Genomic DNA, 13,142 nt, shown 5'->3' on the forward strand with positions numbered 1-13,142 from the left:
CCCTGGCCCCTGCCTCAGTCCTTGCTGCATTTAACCCTCTAGGAGCCCATGGGCTGCCCCCTCTTGCTTCCAAGTCATGAACTTTGTTATTTACAAAGTGTTCTCTAGTACCTGCTTTCAGCATCTCAGCTCCTCTACCCATTTCCAGGTCTAACCTGCATGGTTTCACCATCAGTACTCCGGATTTTCTTTGCTCGGCTCTTGCTATTCCCATGGGGAGTGAGGAACGGCCTGCTCCCCGTGTCTTATGCAGCAAACCCTGCACACCACCTTCACCATGTCATCAAGTCTCTCTCCTCACATCCCTTTTGCAGTTCAACAAACACAGGGCCTGCCAGGGACTGAGGGCTGGGTGCCAAGGACTCATGTCCTCCCAGAGCGACATTTTGCCTTTTTGGACAGCTGTTAGAAGAAAATCCTTAGGTTGAACCTGAGGAAATTGGTTCCCTGTAATTTCTGTCCTACTTCTAATCCTTGGACCTCATGGAACAGAATGAATCCCTCTCCCACCCATGAGCTGCCTGGCCACCTTCTTCGCTTGGAAACCTCTTTTGCAGATGAAACATCTCAGGTTTATTACCTATAGTCCACTGTTTTGCACAAGATGCTTAACGTGGGCAACAATGTTCTGATGTCCTGGATACAGTCCCTGGCTAATTCCAGTGTCTCCTCCAACTCCAGTGCATAAAGCTCCTCTGCAATCCCCAAGGCAGAGGCTGTCTGCCCCCGCCAGCTCAGCACTCAAGGGGAGGCATTCTGAGTCTCTGTGGGAAGCCGTGATCTAGGACTTGTCAGGTGATATGACACTTGATATTTGGGGTTGAAAGAGAGGAGGTGGCCACAGCTCCAAAATGTTCCACCCTTAGCAAATACTTGAGAGCTGATACTGGCACCTTTCTCCTCCTCTCTAGGTTCACAGAACCTGCCAACTTTCTATAGAAGAGTTTCTACTCAACTAGAGAAATCTCCGCAAGAGGATCTGTAAGCATAAGTTGTCAAGCATAGCTCCCCCTCAAACGCATTTGCCAAAATAGTTGGCAAAAAGCATGGTACATGGGGGTATATGAGAAAACTCTGAACTGCTCTCTGAGGTTCCTGATTCCTAATAAGTATACCCCACGTCAGTGCTCTTCAGTGTTAGTACGTTCTTCTCTGATTTGTTCTCTAGATAGTTACACACAGAAAAGCACCACTGCTCAGTAGGAACACTGAATAATTTATAATTTTGGCTTAGTTTCCCAAAAGGCCCAGAGGAAAAAAAGAGTGACATTTCTTCTGTTTTAGATATTCTTTAAGAGCTCATTCTAGTGCCTGCTTGGGTAAATAAATAAGCAGTTGTATGTTTCATTCTTAGGACTGGTAGAAACTATAGAAGATTGAAGCTAAAAGCATTACCATTCAGGTGCACTTCCTCTACCTTTTGGCTTAAAGCTGTAGATGATCCATATTTTATGTTGTGTGTGATTAAAATATCTTATTAAAAAGCTACCACATTTTTAAGAGTATTTCAGTTATCACTGTTAGGTTGGACAACCATGAAAATTCCCCACTAAGTGCATATCAATAGTGAAGAAAACATAGCAAAAAGAGACATATGCTCTTCTTGATATTAATAGCAAGAGTTAAACATTTTCCAAGTCCAACTAGAGTAAATGACCAATGCGTCCTACTTCCTGCATAGGGTTCACATTTACTATTTTCGCGGGATTATCACAGACCACTTGGAGTATATACGTAGTACGTCATGATTTACCCTGTGTATTTAGATGTGTGGAATATCTGTATCTGCTATTGGAAGTTATTTTCTGTAATGGACGGGAAAAGCAGTATTACTGCCTCTGGGCCCTCAACCCCCAACCTCACAGCAACTACTCTTCCCACTGCATGCATCTGTCCACATGGCTAACTTTTAATATGTATATTTTTACATTAAGTAAATTCTTAATCAGCCTCTCTTGTTTAGATTGTACACATCATTATATCGGACATTCTTGTAACTACTGTGTGATCGATAGGATTCCTGTAAGAAATTCTGTTTTTTAAAAGAACGAAAATACCACGCTGAGAGAGGTGACATATCCCTCATTAGTGGGTGTTCACTCTATTTACAGGATCTTTAAAACAAGTACATTTTTAACAAACTAAGGTGAATAAAGGCACAACTAAAAACCGTCAACAACAACAATAACAACAAAGATACCCTCTCTAGTTTCTTTCCAGACTGCAGCTCAGGGCCGCTCCCCTTCAAAACTTGGTTCTCGCCTGGCGTGTTATCTATAGCCCCGTCCCACTCCCCTAACTGTGGCATTCCATCCTCAGGCCCAACCTCCTTTGTTTCATACGGCTGCTGACCCCCAGGTATCCCCTTTCCCGGGGGAGGGGCATTTAGCATGGATGGCGTCATAACTGCTGTCACCATGGCAACTGTTGCAACGCCCCGCCTCTTCACCCCAGGAATGCCTCCAAGGAGCCGTCACCATGGCAACGAGCTCCCGAGGCTCCTAGTGCGTACTGGCCGCGCCCTGCCGCGTGGACAGGGGAGGAGCGAAACGAAACAAGGGCGGGATTAATGACCCTGAGGCCACTGCCCTTCCGAAGAAGTCCCGGCCCCGAAATACCAGCGTGTTTTCCCTCCCGCTACCCTGAGGGTCTTGGGCGCTGTAACTCCGCAGCAAATCCTCCTGGACCACTCAGGGCGACCCCTTCAGGGAGCCCAGCCTCAGCCACCCACAACCCCCTAGCCCTTGGCCTTTTAGTTGCGGTTATGTTCGAGAGAGAGTTTTAGAGGGCGCTGAGAGATTGCCTTCTGCCTTCCCTTTGCCCTCTTCGCTTCAAGAGGAGCCCCCGCCCTCTGATTCGTTTTGTCTATCACTCTGTCACTCATTGAGCAGACATTTATCTAGGTGCCAGGCGCTGCTCCCCAGTTCTCCATTACTTTGCCTTTTCTCTAATCCAATTTTCTTATTTCATTCATCCCAAGGTTCTCGCGGGGCGCGCATTGGCGTGCGTTTTCCTCTCGTGTTTCTTCTTTCTCGGCCGTCTTTCTTAGCGCCTGTCTCCGTCCGTTTCTTCCCATCTTCCCCATCAGCATGGAGACCAGAGGATTCTTGGATAGTCTGGGACGGTAGCAGGGAGCCCCTCCTGCAGGACCCCGCCACAAACCTCTAGACCGGACATCGGAGCAGATGGTTCGCTCTTGGGCCCCGAGGATCTCTCATAGTCCACCGACCATTAAAGTAAAAGCTCTAGTCTCTCACAGACAGACTGACGTAGCGAGGTGTGGAGAGAGCAGGCGAGGGAGGGAGCCCTGCAGACCCGCATTAGAGTCTGCAGTGAGTGAGAGCACCTGGGGCCCGCCCGCGGCCGCTCATTGGTTGCTTCGCGGTCTCCGGAATCCCGGCCTGGGAGGGATGATGGCGCCACAGCGCCACCTTCCGGGGAAGCCGCGTAGTGCTCTGAGTGTCCGCTGGGGCCGGATGCCTGAGTCCCGACGCGGGGCACGCCCTTGGCAGGTTTCTTGCCAGCCTCCCGGCGGAGAGCTGAGCTTGGACTGGGGGCCGCCCCCGCGTCCTGCCCGGAGCTCTGAGGTGCAGTCAGGCGCAGAGAGCGAGAGCACAGCGCCGGAGACTGTGGGCGCCGGAGATGAGACCCATTGACCTGCAGCTGAGCTTAGGCTGGGCGGGAAAAAGGGGGCATAGGGAAAGGCTCTGTCTTCCCGCAACCCACAGAAAGCACTGGACTGACCACGGTCACTCCAGACCTAGGTGTCCTCACTTGTCGATTTCTGATAGTGCCATCTTGGAAAATAGTATCAGTTACCCTCTTCTGCAATCCTATTCCCCTTCCTCACCCCACATTCACTCTAACTCCAAATCTGTCGTCTTCCTTCTAAATCTATCTCAAATTCATTCACTTGTCTTCCCTGCCTCTCTTCTGCGAGACCAGGCCGCCATCTTGTGACTAGACTCGGGAATAGCTTCCTAACTGGTTTCCTGGCCTCAGTAATCTTTTATGAACAGAAACCTAAACATGTTACTCCTCTGTTGAAATCCTTTGGTTAGTAGTTTCCACTGCCCAGGCGCTCCCGGGAAGCACTCTGCCCCCTCCCCTCCCCTTGATCATTGCTTGTTGACTTGTCTCCCCCACTAGACTGTGTGCTCTGTGAGGGCAGGGGCTTTGTACAACCAGGGACCAACACCTGATGCAATGATTCAATAAACATCTGTTGAATTAATATGAAAGATCCCCCCTGATTCCTCTGTTGCTGGGCCCCTGTCCCCAAACCAGGATGTAGGGCCCCAGAGTGGCCGTGGGTGAGGACACTCTGTCCCTGGCTGTTCTGACACTGATTTCTATCCCAAACAGGTGTTGCCTCTCTCCTTCCTCTTGGTCAAATTCTCTTCCACCAATATAAGCCCAAACCGGAGGCTGGTGGACAGTCATGCATTTTATGGCAGGCTCTGCAGGTAGCCGGAGTCTTGGGCCCCTGGGCCTCCACAGCATCCCCCAAGCCCTGTACATGGTCCTTTTAATAGTGTCGGTCATGAAGAGCTTGGTGTTTGGTAAGTGGCTCTAAGGGATCAGAAGGGTCTCATGGTCAGCTGGATGTACCACGTGTCTGGGTACATCTGCCTAGGATGCTCAGGTAAACCCAGGCAGGAGGAAAGATGGGATGGTGGGCTTGGTGGGACAATGCCTGGGAACTGATAATGATGATGTTCACTCTGAGGGAGATTTCTTAGTGACCACCCCAGGGCTGTCTCACTCAAGAGCAGTGACTTGAATGGAGATACCTGAATGGAAGCAATGGAGGAGATACTTGAACGGAGATTTGAAGATTCAAATCTGAGGGCAAGACAGAATAGACAGGGTTCAGGGAACATGCTAGATGACAGCACCAGTATGCACAGGGTAGAACAAGGCTGAATCCAGCCTGATAACCTCCTCACTTTGCTGCAAAGCATCCTCTACGTAGAAACAGGATTCAAAGTGTTTGTTCAGTATCTGCCTCATGCCCAGGGTTCTGCTGGGTCTGAGGACTCATTAACATGTGGTCTGGGCCTGGGAGCAGAGGAAGAGGGAGATATGTATGCATGTAGTTGGGGGGAGCTTTGGTGGACAAACTTTACTGGAAGTCTGTTCAGTGATAGGACCACCAAACGAAGAATGCGGGCCTGGGCTGCTTGAGGTCTCCTGTCTACACAAAGCAGAGTTTCTTCCTGTCCTGTGCTGACACACTCTTGTTTTTCCTACCGAACATTATCACTTAAGAAAGCATATTCAGGGGCCAGCTCTGTGGCATAGTGGTTAAGTCCTGCATGCTCTACTTCGGCAACCCAGGTTCGCTGGTTCAGATCCTGGGCACTGACATACACCACTTGTGAAGCCATGCTGTGGCAGCATCCCACACACAAAATAGAGAAAGGCTGGCACAGATGTTAACTCAGGGCTAATCTTCCTCAAGCAAAAGAAAAAAAAAGAGGTGGCGTAGTGGTTAAGTGTGCATGCTCTGCTTCAGCAGCTTGGAGTTTGTGGGTTCAGATCCCAGGCACGGACCTACACACCACTCATCAGGCCATGCTGTGGCAGCATCTCACATACAAAATAGAGGAAGATTGGCACAGACTATTAGCTCAGAGATAACCTTCCTCAAGCAAAAAGAGGAAGATTGGCAATAGATGTTAGCTCAGGGACAATCTTCCTCACCAAAAAAAAAAAAAAAAAAAGAGGACGAAGATAGGCAACAGACATTAGCTCAGAGCGGCTCTTCCTCACTGAAAAAAAAAAAAAAAGAAAAAAAATTCAAAAGAGAGTCCAGGGGTGGGTGAGGGACTGTGAAACCAAGTCCCAGAGAAAGAACAGTCCTAACAGGGCTGCTCAAAGCTGGAATGGGCTGCCTTGGCCTGATATTTGAACTTAGAGGCTTGCAGAGTGCGGGGCACATGTTAGCCCCTCAAATACATGTTGAATGAATGAGTGAATGAATTAACAAGTGCCTCATTTCAGGAGGTATAAGAGCAGAGAATGGGGATTTTTCACGAAGGACTAAAGCTTCTGATGGAAGATTAAGCCAGATGGTTTTAAAGAATTGGTGATTTTACAGTTTTCTGAGATGGGTAGGTGGGGAGGGAAAAGTAGGGTTGACCAGCCTGGAAATTAGGTGGACAGGGATTTGGGGTCAGTGCCTCTCTGTTTTAGGTAAATTTGATCTTGTCAATCAAGAACCCCCTCATCCAGTTCAGTACCCCAAATACCTGTGCTGCTATCGATGCCTCTTGGAGACCAAGGAGTTGGGGTGCCTTCTGGGATCTGACATCTGCCTCGTCCCGCCTGGCAGCAGCTGCATGACTCTCTTCATAAAGAATGGTAAGCTGCCCTTCCCCATCCACCTTTGGCCTGCTCCATTCCTGAACTGACTCTCTACCAGCCTTCTAAGCTGCACCCTAAGTCTGGTTCCCACAACCCTAAGATACTGTTCATCACTGTCTTTCTCTTTCCTCTCCTTCAGAGCCACTGTCTCCACGTATTCCCCCTTCCCTCAGCCCACAGCCGATTGGTTTCCACCCTCCTCACAGCACTCAGCCTTGTAGGGGACCCTTGAGGTCACTAGACCTTGCTTCAGGCTGCCTTCTCCCCATCTGTTAGCACTAGTTCCTGCCAACATTACTCTTCTACATCTTCCACTGCTTCTTCCCAGTCTCCTTCTCTGAGTCTGGCCTTATTCCCCTTGGCCCCTAACGGTTCATGTTCACCAAAGTTTAGGCCTTTGCTGTCTTCCTGCTTTACTCTCCCCAGAGAATTTTATCTGCTTCCTTGGCTTCAACCAGCAGCCACACACTGCTTCCTCTTGAATATGAATGTGAGGCCAAACTGTCATGTCACATTGCCCTCTGGACATCTCCACCTCATTTTCAACTTGCCAAAAGTCGACCACATTGGGGTCTGCCCGGTTGCGTAGTGGTTAAGTTCACATGCTCTGCTTCGGGGGTCTGGGGTTGGCAGGTTCAGATCCCGGACAGACCTAGCTCTGCTCATCAAGCCACGCTATGGCAGCGTCCCACATAAAACAGAGGAAGACTGGCATAGATGTTGGCTTAGCAACAATGTTCCCCAAGCAAAAAGAGGAAGATTGGCAACAGATTTTAGCACAGGACCAATGTTCCTCATTAAAAAGAAAATCGACCACATTCCCTTGTTCCTCAGGCCTGCTCTCCCAGCTGATCCCTCACCTTTTTCAAGTTAACAAACAGATAACACATAGTGTGTGCCAGGCCCTGTTCTAAGCACTTACAACCCTCTGAGGTGGGCATTATTATTATCCCCACCCTACAGAGGAGGAAACAGAGGCATAGAAAGGTCAATAACTTGCCCAAGTCTCCTAGAGGCTGAGTCACAATTTGTGATGGCTCCAGAGATGGTGCTCTTAACAAGCATGGCATGGAGCTGTGTTTGTCAAATCCTTTCATACACTTTTTATTTTTATTTGAGGAAGATTAGCCCTGAGCTAACATCTGCCAATCCTCCTTTTTGCTGAGGAAGACTGGCCCTGAGCTAACATCCATGCTCATCTTCCTCTACTTCATATGTGGGACACCTACCACAGTATGGCTTGCAAAGTGGTGTCACGTCCACACTGGGGATCTGAACTGGGGAACCCTGGCCCACCAAAGCGGAATGTGCACACTTAACTGCTGCACCACTGGGCCGGCCCCTCATTACACTTTTTAAATAGCTGATGCATAGACATGGGTCAGTATCAGAGTATTCAAGGGTGGCAAAGAAAAGCCTACCTCCCACTCCTGGCCCAATCCACAGATCCCAGGCACGAACAACAAAGCCACTGTTTTTACTTTCTTAATTACCCTATGATCTTTTATGTACATCCCACCCTATACAAATATGCTGTTTACTCCTTTTTCACTTCTTTTTTCCCCCACAAACAGTAGCATACCACTGTAAACGCTATTCTGCACTTGCTTTTTAAACTTAACTCTTACGGGAGCTTAATGTTTCCCTATCAGTGTGTAAACAGCTTCCTTGTTCCATTGACCGCTGCTTAGTACTCCATGCCATGGGCAGGTCAGAGCCAATGGATCCATCCCACTATCGATGGACCTTTACGTTGCTTCTAATTTTCCTCTCACTCAAGCAGAGCAGTAGTGAACATCCCTGTACATGGGCACAAAGATTGTTCTTCCCCTCTAACAAATATAATGGCAGCAGAAATATCATCTTCTCAATTACTTTTTGTTCCATAAAATAAACAATAAACACCTCCTCTCTACAATCCAGCCTCCAACTCATCTCCCAACTTTTTCTTACATGGTCCTGCCTGAAGTGCTGGTTTGCTCCACAAGTCCCGAGTCAGCCCCCTGCCACTGTATTTCGAATGCATCTTTCCCACCAACCTTCCATGGGAAACTTCCAGAGTTCATAGCTGGTGACCCCCTGGCACTCCCTGCCCTTGCCCAGTTCCAAGAATCTCTGCATTTTGGGGGTCTAGGGCAGGATGTGGGGTCAGTGATGATAAGTCCACGTGGAGTGAGGGGATGGGAGGGTTTGAGGCTTTGCCTGGGACCTCCGTATCACTGGTTGCTGCCGTCCCTCCCCAGGCAGTGGTTCTGACATCATGGTGAGTGACTGTCGCCGCAAGGAGCAGCTGAGTGATTGCTCATATACCCACTCTTCTCCGGTGTTTGGCTTCTGGATATACTCTCAATGCTGTTTCCTGGATTTCTGCAATAACCCACAGAACAGAGTGTTCTAAATTCCCTAGAGTGTCTGCAGAGACCTTTGGAGTAAATCCTGCCAGTTTCCAGCCATCCTCCTGATCTCCACCCGGGCTCAGCCAGGACAACTTGCAGTCCCTTCCACCAGCCCTCCCTGCCTCCCTCAAGTTACCGGATCCCAGCCCCATCTGCCTCCTGGTTGACGCCCCTCAACATCCCTACTCTCACTCTACCCTCCTCCTCCAGAATTCTCTGGAGTTTTCAAGTCCTCACAGTCCCACGTCTTTCCTCCTCTCTGCTCCCACCTCTAGGCTGCTGCTTTGCTGTTTTGTTCTTTCTCGCTTTCTCCCATCAGTCCTCTCTCGCCCCAAGTTCCCAGATGTTCCTCCAAAATAAACTAGTGTATAAACTGTATGGTTTGTCTCTCTTCTTGCGGAGGTAGAGGCTGAGGGAGGTGGTCCTGCTTTACTGCCCCATCATGGGGGCAGGTAAGGGGCTCCCAGCTCTGCTTCTGCCCTGCCTCAGCATCTCTGATTCAGCTCCAGAGCTGTGTAGGGAGTGGAGGGGAGGTCCATGAGGTGGTGTTGGTAGGAGTGGGGCTGTAAAAGGACCAGGCTCAGGGAGGAAGGAGTGGGGAAAGATGCTCTGTGGAAGAGATGCTAGGCCTAGTGGAGGCCTGGCCTCTGACCCCAGGTTCTGCTTCCCTCTTCAAGGACCTTGGCAAGTTACTCAATTTGGGGCCTTGGGTTCCTCAGCCTCTGAGGCTGTCTTCCAGTTTGACCTGCTAACGCTGTATGAACCTGGGTCTTTCCGTCTTACACTGAAGTCAGAGTTTGTGGGGAAAGGTGGGTCTGGTAAGAGGGAGACACACTGAAGGTTTATACCTCTCCTTGTACCTTCAACTGCGTCATGACCTAAAAATTAATGTTAATATCTCCTGCAAGAGCACAGGCCATTCAAGGGGCCACAGACATCTGTTAAAATGTGTGTAAGAGGAGTGACATCAGCATCATGGTGGACAGAGCTTTCCCAGTAATCTCTCTCCTCTACCATACAATGAAAAAGACATTCATACTCCAAGAGAGACATCCAAACACAACACAAAAGACATCTGTGAAACCCATGCAGCCATACGACGGAAGGCAGAGAGGCTGGAGCCCCCCTCAGAGGAAGTGGAATGGGGTAAGAGAAAACTTTGCTCCCTCCTCAAAAGTATGGATCCAGGACTGCAGGCAGCCTCTGAGAGGGAAGGAACAGGAGAGGGGACGTTTGTTCGCAGGAATGTCAAAGATCTCCAAGGGCTCTCGCAGCCCATGGGAAAGACCCTACCGAGGTGAAAGCTAACGTGAGGGTGACCTCATCAAGCCAACACCCCAGGAGAGCAGATAGTGAGGGCAGAGCAAGAAAACCCCGAGAGCACACAGAGGAAAGCGCACCTCCCCCACCACCCGCACAGGGCCAGTTCCAGTGCCTGGGATCTCGCCAGAATGCAGAGGGTTCAGAATATGCAGCTCTTGACCCTCACCCAGTGGTCATAGGCAGTAACTGCAACCAAATAATACCACAATGTGCAAAAACAGAGCCATGACCTATAGCAGTATCAAAAATTATATAAATATCCAGACCAGAGAGAAAATGACAAGTACCCAGAAATCAGTCCTAAGGACACAGAAATATGTCATCTAAATGACAGAGAATTAAAAATAGCTATCATCAAAAAACTCAATGAGTTAAAAGAGAATGTAGAGAAACAATTCAATGAATTCACGAGCTACTTCACAAAAGAGATTGAAACTATAAAGAAGCAATCAGAAATATTGGAGATGAAAGACATAATGGAAGAGAGAAAATATGAATTCCCTGAATGCTCAAGCAGATGTCGTAGAAGAGCGAATCAGCATAATCAAGGACAGACATGTTGAAATGCTCCAGATAGAGGAGAGAAACTAAGAATAAAAAGAAATTAAGTCTCCAAGAAATATCCAACTCAATCAGGAAATGCAACATAGGCATTATAGGTGTTTAAGAGGAAGAAGGAGAATGGAGCAGAAAGCTTGATCAAAGAAATAATAGCAGAGATCTTCCCAAACCTGGGGAAGGACATGGAAATCCATGTCAAAGAGTCTATCAGAGCTCCTAAACATGTCAATGTAAAAAGACCTACTGCAAGGCATATAGTAGTGAAACTGGCAAAAGTGAATGACAAAGAAAAAATACTTTTTCCTTTTCAGGAAGATTAGCCCTGAGCTAACTACTGCCAACCCTCCTCTTTTTTCTGAGGAAGGCTGGCCCTGAGCTAACATCCGTGCCCATCTTCCTCTACTTTATATGTGGGATTCCTACCACAGCATGGTGTGCCAAGCGGTGCCATGCCCACACCTGGGATCCGAACCAGCAAACCCCAGGCCGCCGAGAAGCAGAACATGTGAACTTAACCACTGTGCCACTGGGCCAGCCCCAGAAAAAATACAGGGAGCAGCAAGGCAGAAGAAAATAACCTACATTTCTCTGCAGAAACCTTACAGGCTAGGAGAGACTGGAATGGCACATTCAAATCTTTGAAGGACAGAAACTTTCAGCCAAGAATACTCTATCCAGCAAGAATATCCTTCAGATATGATGGAGAAATAAAAACTTTCCCAGATAAACAAAAGCTAAGGGAGTTTGCAGCCATAAGATCCCCCTGCCCCCAAGAAATCCTCAAGAAGGCCCTCATACCTGAAAAAAAAAGGCAGAAAGGGGTTACAAAGCATGGAGTAAAGAGATAAATAGGTAGACAAAATCAGAAAATTGTAGCTATACATCAGAACAGGTTAGCAAATACTCAAGAATAGTATTAAAGATAAAGGGAAGGAAAACACCAAAAACAAAGATAATCTTGTCATTTTAATCACCAATTCACAAGATGAAATAAGATGTGAGAAAAACAACTTAGGAGGGGAAGAAGAAAGGGACAGAATCAGTTTAGTCTAAGGAAATAAGAGGCCATCAGAAAACAGACAATCTTAGCTATGTGATTTTGAATACAAACCTCATGGTAACCACTAAACAAAAAAGCACAACAGAGACACAAATAATAAATAAGGAGAGAACAAAGAAACACAACATAAAAACTACATAACTCAATTGGTAGACCAAAATACACAGGACGAGAAACAAAGGAAATGAAGGAGAACCAGAAAACAAATGATAAAATGGCAGCATTGAGCCCTCATATATTGATAATCACCCTAAATGTAAATGCACTGAATTCTCCAACAAAAAGAGAAAGAGCGGCAAGATGAATTAAAGAACAAGACCCAACAATATGCTGCCTCCAGGAAACACATTTCAGCTCCAATGACAAACACAGGCTGAGAGTGAAGGGATGGAAGATGATACTCCAAGCTAATGGCAAACAAAAGAAAGTAGGTGTCACAATACTTATATCAGACAAAGTAGACTTCAAGATAAGACAGGTAAAGAGAGACAAAGAGGGGCAATATATAATGATTAAGGGGACACTCCACCAAAAAGATGTAACACTTATAAATATCTATGCACCCAACACAGGAGCACCAAAGTACATAAAGCAACTACTGACAAACCTAAAAGAAGATATTAATAGTAACACAATAACAGTAGGGGACCTCAACACCCCACTCACATCATTGGACAGATCATCAAGACAGAAAGTCAACAAGGAAACAGTGAGATTAAACAAAAAGCTAGACTAGTCAGGCTTAATAGACATATATAGAACACTCCATCCAAAACCAGCAGAATACACATTCTTCTCAAGTGCACAGAGAACATTCTCAAGGATAGACCATGTGTCGGGAAATGAGGCAAGCCTCAATAAATTTAAGTAGATTGAAATAATAACAAGCATTTTTCTGATCACAATGCTATGAAGCTAGAAATTAATTACAAGAACAAAGCTGATAAAGGGACAAAGATGTAGAGATTAAACAACATGCTATTGAACAACCAATGGATCACTGAAGCAATTAAAGGAAAAATCAAAAAATATCTGGAGACAAATGAAAATGAAAACATACCATATCAACTCATATGGGATGCAGCAAAAGCTGTATTAAGAGGGAAATTTGGAGCCTGCCTGGTGGTGCAGTGGTTAAGTTTGTATGTTCCACTTCGGCAGCCTGGGGTTCGCCGGTTCAGATCCTGGGTGTGGACATGGCACCACTTGGCAAGCCATGCTATGGTAGACGTCCCACATATAAAGTAGAGGAAGATGGGCATGGATGCTAGCTCAGCACCAGTCTTCCTCAGTAAAAAGGAGGATTGGCAGCAGATGTTAGCTCAGGGCTAATCTTCCTCAAAAAAAGAGGGAGATTCATCACAATTACAGGCTCACCTTAACAAACAAGAAAAATCCCAAATAAGCAATCTCAAACTACACCTAACTGAATT

At 47.2% G+C, this 13,142-nt stretch overlaps 1 protein-coding gene across 1 annotated transcript; it reads left to right on the plus strand.

Moving 5' to 3' along the window:
* The first annotated feature begins 4,095 nt into the window (after nucleotides 1-4,095).
* On the plus strand, nucleotides 4,096-8,767 carry LY6G5C (lymphocyte antigen 6 family member G5C). The gene is made up of 3 exons (XM_046640962.1): nucleotides 4,096-4,562; nucleotides 6,199-6,366; nucleotides 8,613-8,767. Exons 1-3 carry the CDS (start codon nucleotides 4,442-4,444, stop codon nucleotides 8,765-8,767), a joined length of 444 nt encoding a protein of 147 aa, XP_046496918.1. The 5' UTR covers nucleotides 4,096-4,441.
* The last annotated feature ends 4,375 nt before the right edge of the window (nucleotides 8,768-13,142 follow it).

Source organism: Equus quagga, chromosome 15 (assembly GCF_021613505.1).
Source record: "Equus quagga isolate Etosha38 chromosome 15, UCLA_HA_Equagga_1.0, whole genome shotgun sequence".
In the NCBI taxonomy this organism is placed as follows: Eukaryota; Metazoa; Chordata; class Mammalia; order Perissodactyla; family Equidae; genus Equus; species Equus quagga.